Source organism: Sus scrofa, chromosome 3 (genome assembly GCF_054392235.1).
Source record: "Sus scrofa isolate SSC_HxYL_T2T_F1_AM1 chromosome 3, Sscrofa_HxYL_maternal_Yorkshire_Landrace_v2.0, whole genome shotgun sequence".
In the NCBI taxonomy this organism is placed as follows: domain Eukaryota; kingdom Metazoa; phylum Chordata; class Mammalia; order Artiodactyla; family Suidae; genus Sus; species Sus scrofa.
The window spans coordinates 4,590,888-4,614,512 of record NC_139385.1 but is presented as its reverse complement, the minus strand read 5'-3'; the positions used below and the strand labels follow the sequence as shown (position 1 = coordinate 4,614,512).

The window sequence follows — 23,625 nt, the reverse complement described above, 5'->3', positions numbered from 1 at the left end:
GTGCAGGGGATGCCGAGGTCTCCCTCTTGTTAATCTCTCCTGGTCCCAAATCCCCAAGTGTTCTCGCTTTGCCCCCCGTCCCCCGCGCCCTCTGCCCTCCACCCCGAGCCCCACCGATCAAAGGCGTCTTCAGCCCGTGCCCGCGCGTCCCGGGTACCTGCGCGCGCCCCCGGGGCCGGGGCGACCGCCCGGCAGAGAGGCGGCCTTGCGCGGGGGCGGCTCGTCGGGGCGGCGCGGGGCGGCGCTGGCGCGCGTGGACACCAGGAGGCGCTCCGGCCGCTCCTCGCTGCGGCTCCGGCGCAGCCGCTGAGCGCCCTGCGCTCGCCGGGCGCGGCACAGCTTGCCCAGGAGACCCTGCGACACCACCTCGTCGAAGCGCGCCCTGTGCTTCTTGGGGATGAAGATCCTGCCGGCGGGGACCGCAGAGTCAGGGCGCGCCCCCTGATCACGCCCCCAACCCTTTTCGTGGGCGCCGCCCCCCGCTGTCCCCGCCACCCTTGGGTGGCGGGGGAATCCGCAGCCCACATCCCAGCGTGCCCAGTCGGTGCCTGGACTTGTGGCCCGACAGACCCGGGCCACACGAGGACCACAGCACCCTAATCGCTCCATGTGGGGAAAGTCTCGCTTCCACGGTCCCCATTACCCTGGCCTCCGGGGTTTCAGCGCCCTCAGCGCCTGTCCATGGACTTGTCCTTCCTTTTGCCTCTATCGTCCCCTCTCGGGCCTCTCCCGTCCTCTCTCGGGCCTCTCCCACACTCCCTCATCTCATGCCCTGTGGCCCCAGCCAGGCCAAGTCCCCGCCAGGGATCCCCACCACCTGCCTTCTCCCTACTTGATTCCAGGCAGCATGGCTGGAGAACACAAGTCCCCATTCGCTCTGACTTCCCCCAGACTCTCATCAGATTCCTAGTCTCCCAGCTTGTTTCTCTGCCAGCTCTCTCTACAGCATGTGCCAGAACCACCACATCCAGTCCTGTAGGCTTTGGCTTTGGCTCGGGCTGTCGCCCCTGCCCAGTATACTTTCTGATCTTAGCTGAGCGGGGTTTGCCCTTCAGCATCCAACACTGGCCTTCGGTTTAGCCCAACATGTTTGAGGAGGTCCCTGCTATCTGTGCCAGCCAGGCGCGAGGCTTCAAAGCTGAAGGCGCTGTGCTTCCTGCTCTCCAGGGAGTCGCCCTGGAAGTCGCCCTGATGAGAGGCAGCGGGGAGGCTCCCGTGCTCCTCTGCTGCGGTCTACACCCTGGAATATTTCCTTGGTGCCTGAAGGTCTCCTCTGCAAGGCTGGAGGCTCTCTGAAGGCTTCACTGTGAGCCACGGTGAGCAGCCAGGGCTCTGCACATGGCTGGGACTCAGTAAACAGGGGCACACCAGTGACCCACCCACACCTGTGAGTTAATATCCTGGTGGACTCCCTGGCCCATGGCAGAGGGTTCTGAGGCTCAGAGAAGATCCATAATGTTCTAGGGTTGCACGGCTGAGATGGAAGGCCAGCCTCTGGGTCTCAGCACTGTGGCAAAGCTCTGTCAAGGGCCCCTGATGGTCTGATTGCTAGTGAGGCCTCTCTGGCTCCATCCCAAGACTCCCTTCCCTGTTCTTTCTACCAGGAGCCACTGCCAAGGGCATGATGGGGGAAGCAGTGACCTTGCGGCCAGCTGAAATACAACCCCTCTGATGCCGCCCAGTGGCCCCCACTCATTTCCCCTGACCTCCGTGGGTAGGCTCAATAAGGGCAGGTGGGCAGACTAAGCAGCCTGGTGGGAGGCAAGGGATGTGGGTCCTTGGGGAGGAGGGTGCGTCAGGGCCTGCTCCCCTCCCCCCAGAGAGCTCTGCTTCAGATCTGGATGTTCCAGGCAACCAGGAGGCTAGAATGATGGCCTACTCAACTCTGCCAGGAGAGTCATCGCCTGATACACTCATCCGTGCCCACCCCCGGCGATTCCCGAAAATCTAGAACCTCTGCCACATGCCCAGATGGCCAGTCAAGGTCTGCAGAGCCTGACATCTCCATCCGCCTGGCCTGCACATTCCTCACACGCCTCAGGACCAGGCGAAGCAGAGACCACAAGCCAGTGACGGGCTACCTTGCACTCTGGGCTCCAGCCCAGGAGCCAGAAGGTATCAGCCTAATGCCTCGAGCCCCTAGGTCAACCTGCCATCCCTAGCAGCTATCAGAAGAGGCCTCTCCCTCCCTCCACCCAGTGGGAACAGGGGGAGTCGCCAACTGCACAGGTGGGAGAAGGTTGGGTGGCCTATTCCCTCATCGGTGTTCTTGGAGCTGAAACAGAGCTAAGGCTACCTGGTGTGCCAGACGCCCTTCCTGGCTGGTGTCGCCCTCCATGCGGCACTGTCCAGCCCATGCACCCCAGCCCTGAGTCTGCTCTGAATTGACCAACCAACAGACTCAGGTGCACTGTGGCCTCATGGGCCACTGTGGCCGATCGACCAATGCCCCTCTGACCTGAGAGCCTGCCTATGGCTGCCCCAGGACTCCCAGGTCCCTGCTATGCCAACCGGCTTCGTAGTGGCGGAGGGGCTCTTTCCCGGGCCACACGATGACCTTGCACTCCGAGTCCGTTCTGTACTCTGAGGGGGGCGGGGTGTCAGGTCTAAACCCAACTCCAGATTCCTACCAAGGGCTCCCATAGGGTCCTTTTTTCCCACCACATTCCCCGCCTCCTTTTCTGTCCAGATCCCTCCATCAGTCCGGTCGGTTGTAGGAAGGAAAGGGGCTCTTCGATCCCAGGCCTTGGTCCTTGCGACCTCCATCCAGACCTCTAGGGCCCGGGGCGGGTTCCGGGTGCCCAACGCGGCGAACTCGCCCCTTTCTACCCTTCTGGTGTATGCCCACCCAGCCAAGCTCGGTGGGTGCCCACCCACCGCAGGGAAGCCCCTCAGTGCCCCAGCCCCACCCCTTTTCAGGTCAGCCGGAGGCGGGTCTGTAGCACCAGAGCGCGCGGTTCCCGGGGGCGCGGGGCGAAGGGTGGGGGAGGAACTACCGAAAGTGCCGAGAGAAGCCCTGGTCCTTCCCCATCTGGAGGCGGCGGCGGGGGCGGCGGCGGCGCGGCAGGTGCGGATGGCCAGAGGACCGCGGAGCCCGCGAGCAGAGCGAGGGCGCCGCGACTCCACGCGCCTCTGCGGGGCCAGCGCGCTCGGCCCCTCCCGCGCGGCCTGGGCCCGCGGCCCCGCGCCCGCCCCCTCGCGGTGGCCCCGCCCCGCCCCGCCCCGCCCCGCCCCGCCCCTCCGCTCCGGGGGACCCTTCGGCTAGTGGTCGCCGAGCTGGAGCAGTTCGAGGCCGTCACGCTGCCACCTCTTGTCCCCCACCGTTCGCCCTCCCCAGGCGCCTCGCCTCCGACCTCCCCGCTCGGGCCGTGGCGCCCCAGAGAGTTCCCGACCCTCGGCTGCTCGAGACCGAACCCGGCCGTTCAGAGGAAGCTCCGACTGCCTTGTGCGGAGCCTGGGAAGGCTTTCTGGAGAGGTGGCCTTTGCCTGGCACTCCAGGGGTCCGCAGGTGTCGGCCAGAAAGACCCTCCCTCTCCACCCAGGGGAAGCTCCCATGGAGAGGCTAGAGAGGGAGGCCTTGAATGCCAAGGTCGCAGCTAAGCCTGCCCCTGTGAGGACAGGGAGGAGCCCCGGGAGTCTAGGCGCGTAAGGGGAGGCCGAGGGTTTGGGGCAAAGGTTTTGGTACTCCAGGGGAGGGGTGATGCCAGGAGGGGAACAGGAAGGGGTGCTGGGAAGGAGCACCAGATTCTAAAACGCAGGAAATGGAGTTAATAAGACCTGGTGAGTGAGCGGAAGTGAGAAGGGACAGCCAGGAGGGGGCAAGTCCCAGGTAAGGGGGGAAGCAAGGACCAGAGGACATGTCCTAGTGGGAGGGGAGAGGGGAGGACCAGCCAAGCGGAGGAGACAGAGACAACGGGAAAGGGGGTCTGGTTGCTCCCTCTGGCTCTGGGCTCACCATTGCCTGGAAATCAGAGCAGGAGCCAGCCCCGGGGACCCCACTGCATGGTCATTTCTTGCAGATCAGAGCCCTGGCTTCAGGCAGGAAAGGGCAAGAATCTGAGTTCTGAGGACCAAAGGATAGATGCCAGGGAGCCAGCCCATGGCATGCCGCGGAGGCCCTTCTGGGGGACAGCCTCATGGTGGGGGGAGGGGGGTCAGCAGGAGGCTCTCTCCCACCAGGAGGCGGCCACCATCCCGACAGGCTGGACATGGAGGCAGGACCCCCGGGGACTTTGCCTCTGTCTGTCTTTGGGAGGAACGTCGTACATGGTCCTGGCTGCGGGCTCCTGCAGCCCATCCCAGGGAGGTCCTGTGGACCTGACGGTCAGTCTCTGTACTCTCATGCTGCCCAACTCACTTCAGCCCCCATGCCTGGCCCCGGCGAGGCCACCACCCGGGCCTGACCTCTCAGGGCTGCCTTTCTCCCCTGTAGCAGCAGGAGGCCAGAGCCCATTCTCATTCAGTGTCCTCCGCAGGCCTGGCCTCAGCCCTGCCAGGGGAGAAATGTCTGAAAACCCTCACGCTGAGCACAGCTCCCCGACATCCCAGAGCCACAGCTGTCCCGTTATGAGGGAGCCATTTCTGATTGTTTTGTAGCAGCTGCAACAGCCCAGCATCCAGAACCAGACCGGCCCAAAGGCTGAAAACTGCAGGTGGCCGTGCACAGTGGAGACGGGACCCCGGAGCAGATGCTTCTGCCTGAACCCAGACCTAGCCAGCAGTGTACATGCTCCTTTGGGCCAGGTTCCCCACCCATCACTCCAGCCCCGTGAAGGTGCCAGAAGGGCCAGCAACTGGGACATCTGTCCAGAAGACCCAAGGCAGCGTGGTGTGGGCCAGGCTGGTCTTTGCCGAAGTATCTGCCCCAGAAAGAGGGTGTCACCAAGGCAGATTGCACTGGGCAGTGTTTCTCAATTGGCCTCCAGAGGACGTTTGGCACTGTCTGGAGACAGTTTTGGGGGTCCCAGGATGGCAAGTGGGAGGAGGATGTGTTACTGGCATCTGCTGCATGGAGGCCAGGGGGTCACTAAACGTCCTGCAATTTACAGGCCAGCCCGACAGCAGAGAATCACGGGGCCCCAAAGCTCTGTAGGGCGAAAGAGACCTTCCCTAGTGGGAACGGCTTTAATTGAGCACATACTACGTGTCTGGCACTCCCACCTACACAGTGTCATAGAATCCTCCCTCTAACTTCGCATTTCGGTGTCTCTGACACTTGTCATTAAAACAGAAGAGGGTGGAGGAGGTACTCACATCCTGTCCCCAGATGCTTTTCTGCTTGCCCTTGGCAGAGCTCCCCACCAAGAACCCTGCTGGGAACACGCAGAAACGGTCACCCCCACTTGTACGGATAAACTATGGAGGTTCATTCACCGGCTCAAGGACACACAAGCCAGGGAAGGGACTGGGGGTTCAAACAGGGTCTACCAGGATTTAAAACCAGGCTTCCTCCACCACCTCACCTACCTCCCTCCTGGTCCCCGCCCCCCCTTCCCTTCTTTGCATATTTCCAGAAATGCTAGCAGAACCCGAAGCTGGCTTTGCCTTCCTGTTCCTTCCTAACCACGTCACACTTTCCAAACTGCCTGGCCTGTCCTAATTAGAAAGTCATTTTATCACTTCATCCCTTTGGGGACAGACCCACATTCGGCTCTGAGCCACAGGAGTAACTGCCGTTGTAAAGAAAGATGAGACCCTTGACTTTCCACGTCGCCACTGACCCAGATCTCACCGCCACGGCCACGCTAAGTCCACGAGGACACGGGGTCCAAAATGACGGAAGGTGAGGAAGGACATGTCCTGTGTGTGTGCCGTCCTATACGGCAGCCACGGGCCACACGCGGCTGCTGAGCCCTTGAAATGTGGCTGCTGAGACTGAGGCTGAATTTTCAATTGTATTTTATAGTCTTTAAATTTCATTTTAAAGAGCGACATAAAATTTAAAATTTAATTTTATGTGGCTGGCGGCTACAGTGATGGATGGCCCAGCTTCAGGGTCTCACTGCTCCTTCTCTTTTGTCCCCAAGGCAGAAACTGGGGCCACTGGGGCCACCCCTCGGAGGCCACAAGGGGATGTGGGTGGGGGCACACCTGTGTCTTTACCGCCCCTTTGCTGCTGTACCTCTCGGTTAAAGTTTGTCTCCTGTTAATCAAGGGTCCCAGCGCCAGAGCCCCTCATGGCTCCCTAACAAGGCAGGGTGGTTGGGTACCCAGGGTTGGGTTCTGTATGACCACCCTCACCTTGGCCCTCTGGGACCCACCTCTGTGGTCAGACGCCTGGCTTCTCATGTCCACAGGGCACACCACCAGATCCCACTGGTCACTGAGCTGCGGCACTGGAATCTGCTGCCTCCTCCGAGGAGCCTGCCCTGACTGCCCTGGGCTGAGTTCGCCCTTGGCTGCCTCTCGGCTGGTGCTCAGCCCTCGGAACCACAGAAATCTGTGTCTGTGATATCTCCATGCCTTTTCTGAGCCCTTGGGGAGGTGCCACGTGGGGATCACCACTGCGACCCTGAAACCCAGAACATGGGCCACAGGAGCCTGGGGGTGGGGGTGGGGCGGTGGGGGGATGGGTGGCTGAAGCCCCGCTGCCAGGGCACCTCTCTCCCTGCAGAGCCCAGCTGGGCACCGCCCCCTCCTCCAGCAGCCTCCCCAATTTTCCTGTCGCACTTGACACGCGCTGACAACAGAGGCTGCTGTTTCATTCTCCCCGGCAGCGCCCCGGGGAAGCGGCGGGGACCGGGCACCCCCAGGTGTCCAGGGTTCCCGCTTCCCAGGCTCTAAATGGAGTCGGCCCAAGGGGTGCCGCCTCCACCCCGGCTCTTCCGGACCCGCTGCGGGTCGCTTGGGAACGAGCTGCGGATGGAAAAGGCACGCATGGGGGCTGTCCCGGAGGCGGACTGGCCGGCCGGCCGGGCAGAGGCGGCAGGGACGGAAGCCCGGGCAGCGCCGAGGCGAGGCGAGGGGGACCAAGAGGGGCCTCCAGCTGAGTCCGGCTGTTGGCAGCCTTGAGAGGTGCGGGCCAACTTCCCAGGGGACAGCCTGGCCGCCCTGCCCCTGGCCCAGCTCTGGTGCGGAGGGGCGGGGTGGGGGTCTGCAGATCCATCACCTCCCCAGGGGGCCCTCAGCGCCAGCGCATGATCTCACTGCAAATTTGGCTCTAGAAATAACTTTTCTTTTCTCTCCGAATTTTCCCAGCAAGGGGCAGGCCCCTAACTCACCCCAGGCAGCTCATGGTGGCCTCTTTCGGTGGCCTTCTGTGCTCCGCTGCAGAGCTGAGACGCTGCGCCCCAGGCTTGGGGAGTGGGGGTGGCCAGCCCGGTCCCTGACATTGGCCAGGCCCAGAGGGAGGGGCAGGCTGCGGGGTGAATGGCAGCGAGGGGAGGGGGCCGGCTGAGCCCAGGAAAGGGGAGGGGAAGGGTGGTGGGGGAGCAGTCACGGGCCCTGGAGGCAGCCCCGCAGGATCACTCAGACCCAGGGGGTCCTGATCAAAGCTGCGCAGTGCCAGGGCAGTGGCCCTGGCAGGATGGGGGTGGGGGGACTGAGGACATTCTCAGGCCATTCCAGGTATGGACCTACTAGGGGATCCCCCCCCACCGGCGCCCCCCAAGGATGAATTCAGAGGGGCCAAAGCTGAGCAGAAAGTGCACAGCTGGTCAGTTGATCTTCCTGTGACTGCTATTATTTGCTGTGTGACTTTGGGCCAGTGCCTTAACTTCCCTGAGCCTCAGTCCACTTCTGTGGAGTGGGGATAATAATAGTGCTGGTGGGATTCAGTGAAAGAGGGCTCCTCTCGGGCCCTGGTGGGGTTCTAGGCACACAGCTGGCATCATCAAAGGGCAGAGAGAGCACACTGTAGGATGGGGGTGCCCGGGATGGACACAGCCTGGCCCCAGGCTTCCCTGCCTTCACTCCGTGCCTTTACCCCTCTCAGTGAAGAAATGGGGATATCTTGGTATTGTGCTGGAGATTTCTGTGAACTGGGTTTGGGGACAGAGCGGGTCAGGCTGTGACTTCAGGTCAGGAGGTGGGTCTTGTCTACAGCCCGTCCCAGCCCAGCAGCCCTTTCCTTCTCAGAGTGATGCCCTGGCAGCCAGCAGAGCCAACAGCAGCCCTTTCCAGGGTCACTGGCCCGCCCTTATTCGGGGGCTGAAGGGATGCTGGGGTTCAGTTCAGGAGTGGGCCACGCAGCAGCAGTGCCTCAGGTGATGGTGGGAGGGTGGACACCCTGCCTGTCCATCCCACCCTCAAGGGAGGTACCTGAGGTTCTCCAGGAGGGGCCCACAGGCCTCAGGGGGCAGTGCCAGGGTGAGCGCCCACACCAGGGTGTCTACCCGCTGCTCAGCCGCGAACTGCTTCAGTGCCGTGAACACCTGCTCCTTGGCAGCCGGCTGGTCCCCCAAGATTTCGTCCACCTGCGGGGAAGGGTCTGATGAATGGCCACAGGCTCTCAGGCACTCAGTCACCTCCCTGCCTTCCTCCCTCAGTTGACCTGCCGAGGACCGCTGATGGGAGGGAGCATCGCTTGGGTCCTGATGTGAGTTCTCACCCCGACCCTGGCATTTCAGACCTCACAGCGGCCCTCCCAGGTGGTCATGGCCGGTATCTTCATTATAAAATTCTTATAAAGTGATATCTCAGGAAACTGAGGCGGCCGGAGGTGAGGTGACTTGCCCAAGGCCACGGGGTCAGGACTCACATCCAGAGAGCGCCCTTCCTCTGAATACTGGGAGGATCAGAGAAATCAATACGAGGCCTTAAACATGTGCCAGGCACTGGGTAATTACCAGTTACTATTATTGTAATACTATAACCCCGCCCACCGCACTGTTTGCGGAGGGATCCCACAGAGAACGTTCCGGCTCCACAAAAAAGCCCTGGAGCTGGAGCCTCACCCGAATCTGGGTCCATCACGGATCCCTCCCGACTACTGTTTTCTTCACCTTTGTGTATAAACCAGCTGATGCTTATCGAGACACATGTACTCAAAGGAGCCAGTGCGATCCTTGGACATGAAAGCTTGATAGGAGCGTCCAAATGCACCCCTCATTTTACCCAAAGATCTTGCTTCTAGGGATGTATCTTTGACACGGCCTGACAAGGGCGCGATGCTGTGGGAGCGAACAGGTTCACCTCTGCGTGGGTTATGATACGGAGACGGCGGAAGCAGCCTAACCATCTCAGGTCATGAGCTAAATCACTGTGGCACCTCCATTTGGGGGAATTTGTACTCCCTTAGCTGTGCAGCCTGGAAAGGAGGAACCCCCTCAAACCAGGCGGAGAGGCAAAACCCTGGTCCTTATGTTGCAGCCTCAGGCAATCAGAGGCTCTAGCCCAGGGCTTGCTTTGGCTGCTGAAGGACTGCGCAGAGATATGTGGAGGTAGAATTTGTTCAGGGCAGAGGCAGGTCCCTGGGTGCACCCTGAGCAGACTCATTCTGAAGGGGGTTTAGGATGCTGTGCTCTGGGTTACCCAGCCTTTCTTGGTCCTACACTTAGATCTCCAACGCTGATTCTGTGAACTCCGTAAAAAGGAAAAAAAATATGTGGCGACGGCTGCACTGCTGTGTAAGTATTACTGAAAGCCATGGGTCAGTTCACTTTAATTACTTTTTTAGGGCCACACCCACAGCACATGGAGGTTCCCAGGCTAGGGGTCAGGTTGGAGCTACAGCTGCCGGCTTACACCACAGCTCACAGCAATGCCGGATCCTTAGCCCACTGAGCAGGGCCAGGGATTGGACCTGCGTCCTCATGGATACTAGTCGGGTTCTTAACCTGCGGAGCCACAGTTGTAATTCCTGAACTGTACAAGTAAATGAATAAATTTACAGTATGTAAATACATCTCAATAAAGCTGTTATAAAATACATGAGAGGAGTAGTGGCTCAGCAGGTTAAGGATCTGGCATCACTGCTATGGCTTAGGTTACCATTGTGGCGCGGGTTCAATCCCTGGCCTAGGAACTTCCACTTGCAGCCGTCAGTCAAAACAAAACAAAACAAAAACCACGAGTTCCCGTTGTGGCTCAGTGGAAATGAATCTGACTAGTATCAATGAGGATGCAGGTTCAATCCCTGGCCTTGCTCAGTGGGTTAAGGATTCAGCGTTGCTTTGAGCTGTGGTGTAGGTCACAGACGCAGCTGGGATCCCGTGTTGCTGTGGCTGTGGTGTAGGCCAGCAGCTGCAACTCCTATTCGACCCCTAGCCTGGAAACTTCCATATGCCACAGGTGTGGCCTTCAAAAACTGGAAAAAAAAAAGTGAAAATGTATGTGATAAACAGGCAAGTGAAAAAAGGTTATCAAATGGAACACACAGCATTACATTTTTATCGTAGATACCTATACATACGTCTGCATAGGGAATATGCACTAAATCTTCTAGTGATTTTGGTAATTTTTATATCAACGGTTTCTTTTCTTTCTTTTTTTTTAGGGCCACACCTGCGGCATATGGAAGTTCCCAGGCTAGGGGTCCAACTGGAGCTTCAGCTGCCAGGTTCACCACAGCCACAGCAACGCTGGATCCTTAACCCACTGAGGGAGGCCAGGGACTGACCCCGAATCCTCATGGATACTAGTTGAGTTTATAACCCTCTGAACCACAATGGGAATGCTAATGGTTTCCATTTTTTAACAGTGAGCTGGAGTTCCTGCTGTGACACTGTGGGTTAAGAACCTGACTGCTGCAGCTTGGTTCACTGTGGAGGCATGGGTTCAATTTCCAGTAGGCTTATATGATTTATACAGTCAGGAAAAGGAAGGCATGTTATCACTGCTCCATTTTTTGCTATTTTTTACCGTGGTAAAAATGTACATAACGTAAAACTTACCCCTTCACCCATTTTATTTTGTCTTTTGTCTTTTTAGGGCCGTGCCCGCAGCATAGGGAGGTTCCCAGGCTAGGGGTCTAATTGGAGCTGTAGCCTCTGGCCTTCGCCACAGCCACAGCCACGCGGGATGTGAGCCGCATCTGCGACCTACACCACAGCTCACGGCAACACTGGATCCTTAACCCACAGAGGGAGGCCAGGGATCCAACCTGCAACCTCATGGTTCCTAGTCGGATTCATTTCAGCTGTGTCACGACGGGAACTCCTGCACCCATTTTAATATGTACAATTCAGTGGCATGAAGGACATTCACAGTGTGGTGTGACCAGCAGAACTCTCTAGTTCCAGAACCTTCTCACCACCCTAAATGGAAACCCTGTGCCCATTAAGCAGTCACTCTCCATTCCCCACTTCCCCAGCCCTGGGCAACCATTACTCTTCTTTCTCTATGGATTTGCTTATGCCCAATATTTTTTATGACTAAAACCATATCCTGTGTGGGCTTTTGTGTCTGGCACTGTTACTTTTTCAGACGCAGCAATGAACATGGTCTGTCTGTGTTAATTGACAAGGAGACCCCTGCCTTGTCAACTGAGGGTCTGGGGGTGCCTCTGGGCACTGCCGCCCTGAGCAGGCCCTGAAGCGGGGAGGCTGGGTGGCTGTGGGAGCAGGGCGTTTGCTATGCACTCGTGTCTCTCAGGGCCGTGTGGGGGCAACTTCAGCCAGAACCGGGGCTCTTAGGACCCATCTTTCGCCTGCCACCCACCCCCAAACTCCTCAACACGCCCCTCGCCTTTCCTCTGCACAGAGGATGAGTGGGTACTCGCCGGGGCACCCTGGGAGGATGAGGAGCCCTTCCCAGGCAAGGCCAACCCACCAGGCCACACGCATTCCCCTGCACCCCCAGTCCCCCTCTTTTCCCGCCACCTACTTGTCACTCAGCTCTTGGCGAGCGTTTCCTGACCACCCTGCTCCAGGGGCCCTTGTCTCCATGGGCATTTGCCCCCTCGTTGATCCTCATCTGAAATAGCCTGTCCATGGATCTGTCCGCTTGTTCATTGTCTGTTCCCCACGGGAAAGTCAGGGACTTGAGAGCCGGCTCCTCTCTGGACCTGTTCGCGGCTCTTCCCCCAGCCCTTGGCCGTCAGAGGGCCCGAGTCAATAACTGCCACGTGTGTGCATTTCAGGGTCTTCACTGCCTTCTTCCCTTCAGCTCACGCCCATGTGCCCATCTCCCCCAACCTATAAATAAATAAGTCAAGTCCTCCCTGACCCTGCAACCTTATTACCCTCTCTGTACTCCCACAGCTGTCTACACTTCCTAGTTCCATACAACTGTCCTTACCCACTACGATCCAGCCCCCACTGGCCAGCAGCACTCCACGATACTGCTCAGGCCAAGGACCCCAAATGGTGACTCCTAGAGCTTGCTCCTGAACTTCAGAACTGTGTATCCAACAGCTTCCTACATGGTAGCACAAGGGATTATGGAAGGCTCTCTGGAGACAGTGACACCATAGAGGAGTGGGCATCAGGGGGCGCTCCCAGGGCATCTGCATTCTGTGTGTGCCTGAAACCTAGCATCTGCACATCCTAAGTCTGTGTCATGCTCTCCTTCGCCAGACATCATGGCCCGGGACCCAGACCTGAGGTCCGGCCCCTGTCTAGCCCCAAGCACAGGGCCTGGCGCACAGTAGGCCCTCACAAGCGTTTATGGAACCCAACCAAAGAGCTGCCAGTGGCCAGCCTGTGTCCCCGCCGACCTTTCTTTCCCTCTCGGTGAGTGGGGCAGGCTTGCAGTACCAGGCACCCCCCCACCCCCCGGAACCCACCAGGTTGGTGGTTTTGAAATCAAAGTCAGCGGCAGCCTGATTCAGCGGAGATCATGGCTAGCTGGAAAGACATTTTATGTAAGAAAGAGGAAAAAATAGCTCCTCCCTCCTGGGGCCCCTGCCACAGAGCGGTTTTGGTGTCAGCTATTACCCAGACGCTCTCAACCTACATCTAAGCATGAGGCGCCATCACGGGACACTAATGGATTTTCTATTAAATATCAGACTCTTCAAGGAGGAAAAACTGGGGCAGGGAGAGTGCTGGCGAGAAGCTGGGAGCCGATTGTGGAAAACCAATGGGGGGCTCCACAGACGCCCTTGATCTTCGGGAGGCAGTCTTTTTTGGGGATTCGTGGAGATGCTTGGTGCGCTCTAACCAGAACCCACATTCTCCACCACCCCCCCAACCCCCTGCCAGAAAATGCACCACAGCTGACCTGGGCAGCCAGTCAGAGTCCTTCCTCCGTCACCATCTGCTTCCTGGCCAAGTCTGCATGTCTACCCTGTCCTTCCGGGGGCTCTCCCTGGCCCCCTTCTGACCCTCTAGGGGTTGGATGGCTGGGACAGACCTTTGGTTCTACACCAGGTCATCTGAAATTATAGCAGGCTTTACTGGTTGCTATGGTCTGACGCAGAAAACCTAACACCCAAGGTGATGATATTAGGAAGTCAGGCCTTTGGGAGGTGATGAGGTCATGAGGGTGGAGGTCTCATGAAAGGAATGAGTGCCCTTATAAAAGAGCCCCAGGGAGGTCTCCTGCGGTACAGCGGGTGAAGGAGCTGGTGTTGTCACTGCAGGGGCTCGGGTTGCTGCTGTGGGTAGGGTCCCATCCCTGGCCTGGGAACTTCCACATGCTGTGGGTGTGGTCGAAAAAAAAAAAAAAAAGAACAAAACCCCAAAACAGCCCGAAAGAGCTCCCTCGCGCCTTTTAGCACATGAGGAAAAATCCAGAAGTCTACAATATAAAGAGGGCCCTCCCTCCACCAGGCTGGCTCCCTGTTCTTACCGTTCAGCTTCCAGAGCTGTGAGAAATAAATTCCTGTTGTTTATAAGCCACCCCACCTGTGGTAGTTTGTTACATCAGCTGGAAGGGATTAAGGCACTAGGGCTCATCAGTATTTGAAGCTCTCGCCTTCCTGGACACGCAGAAGACTACATTTCCCAGCATCCTTTGGGAGCAGCAGTGTAACTAGTTCTGCCCAATGAGCACTGGCTGAAGGTGCAGTGGTTCGCTTCCTCCCAACGAAGTCCCTAACAGGTGATGCACAATTTCTCTGCTGTCTTCCTGGTCTATAGGGAATCTTGGACCTTGATGGAGGAGTCTGGGATGCTGGGACTTCATGTAGAGGTCAGCTTCCCTGGAGAGTCACCTGGACTCTTTGTGTGGGTGAAAAATAAACTGGTGGAGTTCCCGTTGTGGCGCAGTGGTTAACGAATGCAACTCGGCACCATGAGGTTGTGGGTTCGATCCCTGTCCACGCTCGGTGGGTTAAGGATCTGGCGTTGCCATGAGCCGTGGTGTAGGTCGAAGACAAGGCTCGGATCCCATGTTGCTGTGGCTGTGGTGTAGGCCGGCGACTACAGCTCCCCCTAGCCTGGGAACCTCCATATGCCAAGGGGTCAGCCCTAGAAAAAAGAGAAAGACAAAAAAAAAAAAAAAGGAATATGAGCATGGAGAGCCCAGCACCAAAGAATACACGCTACGTAACACCATTTATGTGAAGTTTACCAACAGGCAAAAATCACCTGTAGTGATGGAAGTCAGAATAACGGCTACCTCTTCATGAGGCAGATAGACAGGGAAAGGGGAAGGGGCACATGAGGCCTCTCTGGGGTGAGGGAATCATTCTATGCTCTGCATTCTATTGTTATCTATATTCTGGTTTTTTTTTGTTTTTTTTTTTTTTGTCTTTTGTCTTTTTGTTGTTGTTGTTGCTATTTCTTGGGCCGCTCCCGCGGCATATGGAGATTCCCAGGCTAGGGGTCGAATCGGAGCTGTAGCCACCGGCCTACGCCAGAGCCACAGCAACGTGGGATCCGAGCCGCGTCTGCAACCTACACCACAGCTCACGGCAACGCCGGATCGTTAACCCACTGAGCAAGGGCAGGGACCGAACCCGCAACCTCGTGGTTCCTAGTCGGATTCGTTAACCACTGAGCCACGACGGGAACTCCTATATTCTGTTAATCTACATTTTGATCCCGGTGGGTGTATGCCTATATAAAAGTTATTGAACTGTGCATTTAATGCATACACGTCTTTGTACATCTGCATTACTTCAATAAGAAAAAAACAGCAATTCCCACAAATCGAGGGACCAAAAAATTACTAATTAGGTACAGGGCTTTAAAGCTTGAGTATCATATTTGCGGGAAATCTGTCGGTCCCTAGAAGTTTCCTCAGCTCCACGCCCATGATTGGCCTGAGACGAGGCCGGGCCCCGCCCCGCCCACCAGAACCCCGCCCACCAGAACCCCGCCCCTATAGCCCCACCCCAGGCTGCCCCTCCTCCTAGGGCCCCGCCCCGCCCACCAGAACCCCCGCCCCCTATAGCCCCACCCCCAGACTGCCCCTCCTCCTAGGGCCCCGCCCCGCCCTGCGCTCCCTACCTTTCGGCTGAAATCCTGGGCCTTGCGCCTGCGCTCTCGGTGCACGGCGTCTGGGCGCTTGCGGCCGGCCAGGCGTAGCAGCTCCCGGCCCAGGGAGAGGCCGCGCCCTGAGCGCAAGGCCCGGCAGGCTGTGGTCGGGGGCCCGCAACCGGATACCGCGCCAGGGCAGCTGTCGGGACCGGGGAGCACGCCCAGGCTAGGCGGCACGCGTGGGCAGCGCCGGGCTAGGCGCACGAGGCGCTCGCGGCTCAGGCCGCCCACGGCCAGCCCTTCTATCTCCAGAATCTGGTCCCCAGGACGCAGACCCCCGGCGTGTGCGCTGCTCCCTTCGGCCACCTCCAGGACGAAGCAGGGACCCGAGCCGCCCAGCCGGAAGCCGAAGTCCTCCGGCCAGCCTTGGTTGGTGGCCGGCATGGCAGTGGTGGCCATGCAGCTGGAGAAGGGGAGAGACCGTTCGGGGGATTCCTTGCGGTCTTGCCTGCAGGGCTACATGCCACCCGAAGACTCGAGGCATGTGCCAGTCTCTCCTTCCTCTCTGCCTCCCTGCGGAGGATCAGTTCTTAGGGCATCCTCTGAACTGCTGAACTTCTGTACCTGAAATTTACCAACTGACATGTGACAAAAGGACTTGCCCGTGATATGAGCTCACAGATCCCACTGACTTTGGGGTTTGTTTGCCCCTTGAATTGACCTCCCTGAAGAAGCATAATATGGCTGATTTGGGTCCCTGGGCTCTTGGCTCTAGAGCAGGTTCAGGGAGGGGAGGTTCTTCTCTCCTCCAAAAGCGGAGGATTGTCTGTCTGGAGATACATACACATCAGGAGGAGGCGAGGACGACTGTCCTGGATGGACAGGCCTATGTTATTCCGTAGGTCTGTTTGGAGCAGGGATCCCTTGCAGGAGCCCATGGATGGAGTATGAAATTGTAGGTTATATGTGATGTAAGGGCTTTGTTTTCTGGGGAAGAGTCCACAGTTCTGAGGACTTCTGGACCCTGGCTCAGAGAACGTCTGAGGTTTGGGTTTTTTGGGGTTTTTTTGTCTTTTTTTTTTTTTTTTTGTCTTTTCTAGGGCCGCACCCGTGGCATATGGAGGTTCCCAGGCTAGGGGTCTAATTGGAACTGCAGCTGCAGGCCTACGCCAGAGCCACGGCAATGCGGGATCCTTAACCCACTGAGCAAGGCCAGGGATCAAGCGCACAACCTCACGGTTCCTAGTCGTATTCATTAACCACCGAGCCACGACAGGAATTCCAGGGTTGGGTTTTGAAGGCCCTCAGCCCTCCAAAGATGCTTGGAGACCCACCCACCCATCCTATGGGTGTCATTCTCCCTTTGGTTCCCTTCTAGGAGGAAACGTCCTTGAGTGACATCCAGTGAGAACCTGTGTCACCTGGCCACCAGAGGGCACGGTGTGGGAACACTTCACACTGGGTGGGGTGGAGGAGGCTGCACCCTGAGGCTGGCAGGCTCACTCCCAAGCCCACCCCAGGGGCCCTTGTCCTCCTCTGCAAGCAATGGTGCTGCCTTGGAGCTTCAGGGACACTCACTCTGTCGCATGGTGGCAGCACTGGGACTCTTGGGTCCACTGTGCCCAGGTGGGGTGGGACATCACCATGTCTTGGAGTGGCCTGGATCAGTTCTTGTACAGTGAGAGAAGTCAGCGCCTCCTTGATCAAAGAGGGGCTGGCTGGAAACGGAATTGGGGGCCCGGGCACTTGCTCCCCCTCCATGTGGACACCTGTTCTGACCAGCAACCTGTGGCAGGGCTGCCCGTCAGCCTAACATCCACCCTGTGCAGCCCACAGGGCCAAAGAGACTGCCAGCACTTGAACTCCCCACCCCCGCACTCCCCACCCCAGGCCTTTGAGCTGTGTCTCCTACCCCTGCAGACTGCCCTAAGCCCTCTCTCGCCCATGCAGAGCTGCCCGTCTGGGTCTCTCCTCCCTCACTTTCCCCTGGCAACAGGAATCCAGGCTCCCAACAGGGCTCACGGGAGGGAGGCATCCTAGGGCTCCCCATTCCAGAATGCTGGGTGCCGCACCTCCCTCTGGGTTTGCTCACCTTCTTCTCTGGTGATGGCAATGGCTGCGGTGACAGAGCACAGTGCTAGCAGGACACCTGGGGACACTCGCTTGTTGCCAGCCTTCTGCTGCTCAGGGCCTTGGCATCAGTTACTGATGCGTCCGAGGTGACAGCTGGAGTTTCTAAGGCAAAGTGATCCTCTGAGTAATCCGAGAAGGCCCCAGTTACCAGGTGGGCCAGCAGGATGGCTGGACAGCTTGGCCAGGGCCCAGAGCGGCTGACCCCCGCTGTGAGGTCCCGGGGGGATGCACAGTGGTCCTCAGACAGGAGTCAGTCCTAAGACTGACCAGAGCTGGGCTTGGGGCCAGGTCCATCCCTGAGGTCACAGAGCTTGGCAGGTAAGTCGAGAGGAATGACCTGGGTTGTTTTGGGGTAGGGGGATGTCACTCAGTCCAGTGATGAGAGGGGACTGATGAGAGCCGATAGGGCGTGGGGATCCAGCCCCTGCAGAGGACTCCACTGCCGGAGCTCCCCCACCCCACCCTGGCCAGGTTTATTGGCAGGAGAAGGGGAAACCAGTCCAGGAAAGGAGGTTTGGATGGGAGAGAAGATGCTGACCTAAGTAATACTGGAAGTGAGCGGAGTCTGTAAAACGCAAGGCAAGAGAACTGCGCAGAGCACTGTGCTGTAGCGGGTAAAGTTGTTTCCTATGGGGGGGCAGGTTAGCAATTCTGAAATCATACTATACACACACACTGGAGTTGAACAATGAAGTCGGTGGATGGTGGCAGCCATCTGTTGGAGTGGGAGGTTACAGACAAGCACAGGGGGGGAACGCTAGAGGGACCCCTGTGGATTAGAGTCAGGGACCTAAGCGAGAACTCATGCTTAGCCTCTGTTGCAACAGATGGATACATTTAGAAATATTTCTAGATAAGCTGGACATTGTTAGCAGCTGCACAGGTGTTTGCTCGCCGACCGCTGTGAGGGCTTAGAAGGCGGGAGCACATCTGATCTTGATTTCCAGTATCATTCAGTCCCCAGTAAAAGGAGCCCGGGCTCCTCTGAGAAGTGACGGATTCTAGGGCTGGGGCAGGGAGTAGACACGATGAGCCTGGAGTATCTTCTAGAGTAAGGGAGTGCTGCACACACGTACACACACACGATGGGGTTTGTCGAAGGAGCTGAGGGGAAGGGCTCCCCAGGGCCAAAACTGGAACAATTTGAGCAGGAAGTAGCATAGGGGTGGGTTGAAACCCCAAGCAAAAAATAATTATCCACAAGGTTACACTGATATAAACAGACGATTGATTAAATAAATGAGGAAAAGAGACAGTCGTCTCTGGTGCATATGAATTCCAGCTACTTCTCCTCAGGGAGAACTCGTCACCCTTAAGAGTGGGCGGCACGTGGGGACTTTCTTCCAAAGCGGACAGAGGCGGGGGTGGGGAGACAGCGCTTCACAGCGGAGACACCCGATGGACACGACCTCAGTCCGGTGAGCAAGGTCCTCACCAGCAGGGGCAAGTCAGGTTGATGGTGTGGGCCCTGGATTTGATGGGATGGGAAAGGCGCTGTGCCTCCGTGGTCTTCCTCTGCCAAACCAGTAACCAGTTTAACTATGGGGAAAAAATTTCAGCAAACCCAAGTTGGAGTTCCCGTCGTGGCACAGTGGTTGACGAATCCCACTGGGAACCATGAGGTTGCCGGTTCGCTCCCTGGCCTTGCTCAGTGGGTTAAGGATCCAGCATTGCCGTGAGCTGTGGTGTAGGTCGCAGACACGGCTCAGATCCTGCGTTGCTGTGGCTGTGGTGTAGGCTGGTGGCTACAGCTCTGATAGGACTTCTAACCTGGGAACCTCCATATGCCGCGGGAGCGGCCCTAGAAATGGCAAAAAGACAAAACAAAACAAAGCCCAAGTTGAGGGACCTTCTGAAAATACCTGACTCTTTGAAAAGGTCAGAGTCATAAAAAACAAGGGAAGTCTGAGAAGCTGTCACAGATTTGGAAGAGGCTAAGGAGACCTGATGACTTCCTGCAACGTGGGATGGAGAAAGTACTTTAGGTGAAAAGTAAGGAAATCTGAATTAGCTAATAACAGTGGCTCACTATCAGTTCATTGGTGGTGACAAATGGACCATAATAAGGTGCAGTTACAGCCACAGGGGACGTTGGGGGCCGGGTAACAGGGAACTCTGTACTATCTTCCTAACCTTTCTGCAAATCTAAAACTATCCCAAAATTAAAAGTTTATTTTTAAATCCTCTTCTCAGGATGTGGGGGATCGGACAGATTAGAAGATACTCTTAATAGCTCACCGTGATTGAGCTGGATATTTTCCAGAGTTTGCTTTACCCAAAGGTGCTCCAAGTTACTGTGTGTGTGTGTGTGTGTGTGTGTGTGTGTGTGTGTGTGTGTGTGTGAGAGAGAGAGAGAGAGAGAGAGAGAGAGAGAGAGAGAGAGAGAGAGGGAGGGAGGGAGGGAGGGAGGGAGGGAGGAAGGGAGGTGTATTTATGTGTGCTCTAGTCTCCTGTGCATTATAAAACTTTGCTGGGAGCGTTCCTGCTGTGGTGCTGTGGGTTAAGGATCTGTGGCTCAGATTCCACCCATGAGCCCCCCGGGGGAACGTCCACCTGCCACGGGTGTGGCTGAAAAAAAATCAAACAGAAAACCCTCTGCTAATGAGCTATAGTATATCCTCACTGGGGAAAAACAAACAAACAAACAAACAAAAAACCAAGTGAACCAGTGTCTCCAGAGCCTGGTGGAAGAGTGACGGATGTGGTACCTGAACACATCTTCAAGCCCAGTTCTGAAGGCCTGTTGGGCTGCATAGTTGTGCTGGGTGGTAACTGGCCAGAAACCCAGCCGTCACCTGGCAGACTTTACTCCGGCTGCTCTTCTGTCCTCTTGACTGACAGCCGGTGTTTCTCTCCGTGGTAGAAAAGTGGGAGTTATCTGACCCCGCTGATGGGAATGAAAAATGGTACCACCCTTAGGGGATTCTGTCGGGCAGTGTCTTCCAAAGGTAAACATACTAACCCCTTCTCACGTGACCCACCCGTCCGGCTCCGGCTCCGAGGTGTGTATTTGCCCCAGAGAAATGAAAGCCTGTGCCTACGCAAAGACTGGGACATGAATGCTTCCAGCAGCACTAGTCGCAGTAGCCCAGACTGGAAGGCATCTAAACAGCCATCCGCTGGCAGATGGAGCAACACTGTGGTGTGTCTGTCCTGCGAGATGCCACTCGGTAATAACAGCAAATGAACTGACGCACACACCACTATAAATGCATCGCAGAAGCACAAGGACAGGTGAAAAAAGCTGGCAACAGAAGGTGCTACGCTTCCACGAAGATTAACATCTATAACATACAAAGCGATCTATAGCGTTAGAAGGCAGATCAGTGGTGCCTGGGACCGAGGCAGAGGCTGGGATGATGTGGGGAAACTTTTGCAGATGCTGGAAACGTTCTGGTAACTTCACAGGATGTGCCTGTCAAAGCTCACTGAATCGTCCACTTTCGATGTAGGCACTTTTTGTGTATAAATCACTACCTCAATGACGTTGATTTTTAGAAACTCGAATTACGTAAGGGGTTCCCTCCCAAACCTTGTAACTGATATGGGATGGGAAAGTAGCACACACAAGCCACCCCATCCTGTGCCGGCAATTGTCACATAGGTGTTACCTCATCTGAGGATTGGGACCCAAAAGTCGGGACTGTTATTAACCCCCAGCCTGGATCCTTTCTCCCTGCTACTCCGTGTTCTGCTTCCTTTTGCCCGGAATGTCCCACTAGGCTCACAGTGTGTCTCGGCCATTTCCAACCCCCAATCTCAGAAGCTTGGGCCCAGCTGCGGGGGTGCCAGCAGGTGGAGGGACGAAGGCCGGGCCCAGGTTTGCCAAGGCTCCTTGGGAGTCGGGGAGGGGGTGTCTGCAGGTGTTGCAAAAACAACCTCTGGAGACCATTGGTGGGTGCTGCTGAGACGGGCTGGCCCCCTTGACTCTCTGTTGTGTGTCCCCACCTCAACCCAACTCAGACATCAGCAAATCCTGTGGACATTATCTTCGACTTTTAAAATTGCAGCCAGAGGAGTTCCCATTGTGGCACAGAGGAAACGAATCCGACTAGCAACCATGAGGTGGTGGGTTCAGTCCCTGGCCTTGTTCACAGTGGGTTAAGAATCTGGTGTTGCCGTGAGCTGTGGTGTAGGTCACAGACGTGGCTTGGATCCTGTGTTGCTGTGGCTGTAGTGTACGCCAGCAACTGTAGCTCTGAATCGATCCCTAGCCTGGAAACTTCCATATGCTGTGGGTGTGGCCCTAAAAAGTAAAAAAAAAAAAAAAAGTAACCAAAACCCACCTGTTTCTCTCCACTTCCGCTGCTGCCCTTCTGGTCCAAGCCACTATCATCCCCCTCCTGGACTGGTGTCTCAGACCCCTCGCTGGTCTTCCCTCGTCTCTGGCAGTATTTTGTCCATGGAGCAGCCAGAAGGAACTGTTGAAGCGGAAGCCAGATCACATCACTCCTCTGCTCAAAACCCAGCCCATTGCTAAGTCCTCACACTGGGCTGCAGGACCCTGCCAGTCAGGCCCCCCGCATCCCTGACTTTCCCCTGCTACACTACCCCGTGCTCTCGCCCTCACGGGCCAGGCATGTTCATGTTCCCACTTCAGGGCCTTTGCACCAGCTCTTCCTCTGCCTCTATTGGCTTCCTCCAGGTGTCTGCACACGCCCCTCCCACCTGCCCCTAGAATCTGTTCAGGTGTCTCTGTTCCATGAGCCCTCCCTTAGCACTCTTACCATCTGCCAGGCCGAATGGCTTATTGATGTAACTTTTTTTTTTTTTTTTTTTTGTCTTTTGTTGTTGTTGTTGCTATTTCTTGGGCCGCTCCCGCGGCATATGGAGGTTCCTAGGCCAGGGGTTGAATCGGAGCTGTAGCCACCGGCCTACGCCAGAGCCACAGCAATGCGGGATCTGAGCCGCGTCTGCAACCTACACCACAGCTCACGGCAACGCCGGATCGTTAACCCACTGAGCAAGGGCAGGGATCGAACCCGCAACCTCATGGTTCCTAGTTGGATTCGTTAACCACTGCGCCACGACGGGAACTCCAACTTTTTTTTTTTTTTTTTTAAGCTTTTTAGGGCCGCACCCACAGCATATGAAGTACCCAGGATAGGGGTCGAATCAGAGCTGCAGCTGCTGGCCTACACCACAGCCATAGCATCACGGGATCTGAGCTGCCTCTGTGACCTACACCATAGCTCACAGCAATGCCAGATCCCTGACCCACAGAGCAAGGCCAGGGATCAAACCTGTGTCCTCATGGATGCTAGTCGGATTTGTTTCCGCTGCACCACAATGGGAACTCCCTTGATTTAGCTTTTTCATTGTCTGTCTCCACCCGAGGTTTGGTGTGTATTCTACATACAAGTCCTTTAACTGATATGTGATGTATACATATTTTCTCCAGTAGGTAATTTGTATTTTCATTCTTTTAACAGTGTTGTTCACAGAGCAAAGTTTTAAATTCTAATAAGGTCCGCTTTATTAAATGTGGGGGCGGGGAGTTCCCCAGTGGCTCAGTGGGATAAGGATCTGGTGTTGTCACCACTGTGCCTTAGGTCGCTGCTGTGGCGCGGGTTTGCCCAGGAACTTCCACATGCTGAGGCCCCAACCAAAAAAAAAATTTTTTTTGAGGGAAGATTATGCTTTTGGTGTTGTATCTAGAAGCCCATCACCAGCCTCATGGTTGTGTACATTTTCTCCTAACGTTTTTCTTATAGCAAACTTTGGAAATATCCAGCCCAACCCCGGTGCCCTGCTAAGAGTACGCTGTAGGTGATTTGACTTGTCCCATAAGAAGGGGCTTTTTTCTCCTTAAATAATCTTTAGAAATATGACTGTGAAGACCACAAAATGGGTCCTATTTTTTATGGGCTGAATTGTGTTCTCTCAAGTTCAAATGTGGAATTCCTAACCCACAGTACCTGTAAAGGTGACTGTATTTAGAGATAAAGTCTTTAAAAGGCGTGATTAAATTAAGATGAGGCCGTCAGGGTGGCCCTTCATCCAATGTGACAGGTGTCCCTATAAAAGGACATCTGGACACAACACAGCGACCAGGGATGCGTGTGCACAGAGGAGAGACCACGTGAGGCCACCAGGAGAAGGTGGCTGTTTTCAAGGCAAAGACAGAGGCTTCAGGAAAAACCAGCCATGCCAACATCTTGTTCTCAGACTTTCCAGCCTTCGAAATGGTGCAAAAATACATTTTTCTTGTTTCAAGTGATGTAGATCAACACTACAATGAGGCACC

The 23,625-nt window shown here is 56.4% G+C and overlaps 1 protein-coding gene across 6 annotated transcripts in view; it reads right to left on the bottom strand.

Annotated features, from left to right (window-relative positions):
* Positions 1–23,625, bottom strand: part of GRID2IP (Grid2 interacting protein) — a 56,084-nt gene that overhangs the window by 16,241 nt on the left and 16,218 nt on the right. For 3 of the 6 annotated variants that reach the window (XM_085016448.1, XM_085016449.1, XM_085016450.1), the window contains exons 1-2: positions 2,997–3,136; positions 158–406 (exon numbers count right to left, since the gene is read on the bottom strand). In XM_085016448.1, coding sequence (XP_084872574.1) covers positions 158–406; positions 2,997–3,031 — 284 coding nt within the window. In that variant the 5' untranslated portion in view covers positions 3,032–3,136. Of the gene's footprint in view, positions 1–157; positions 407–2,996; positions 3,137–7,220; positions 7,269–8,259; positions 8,415–15,275; positions 15,709–16,823; positions 16,944–17,337; positions 17,481–20,086; positions 20,266–21,664; positions 21,800–23,625 lie in introns of those variants that run through there. The other 3 variants (XM_021086075.2, XM_085016451.1, XM_085016452.1) reach the window with 3 other exon arrangements.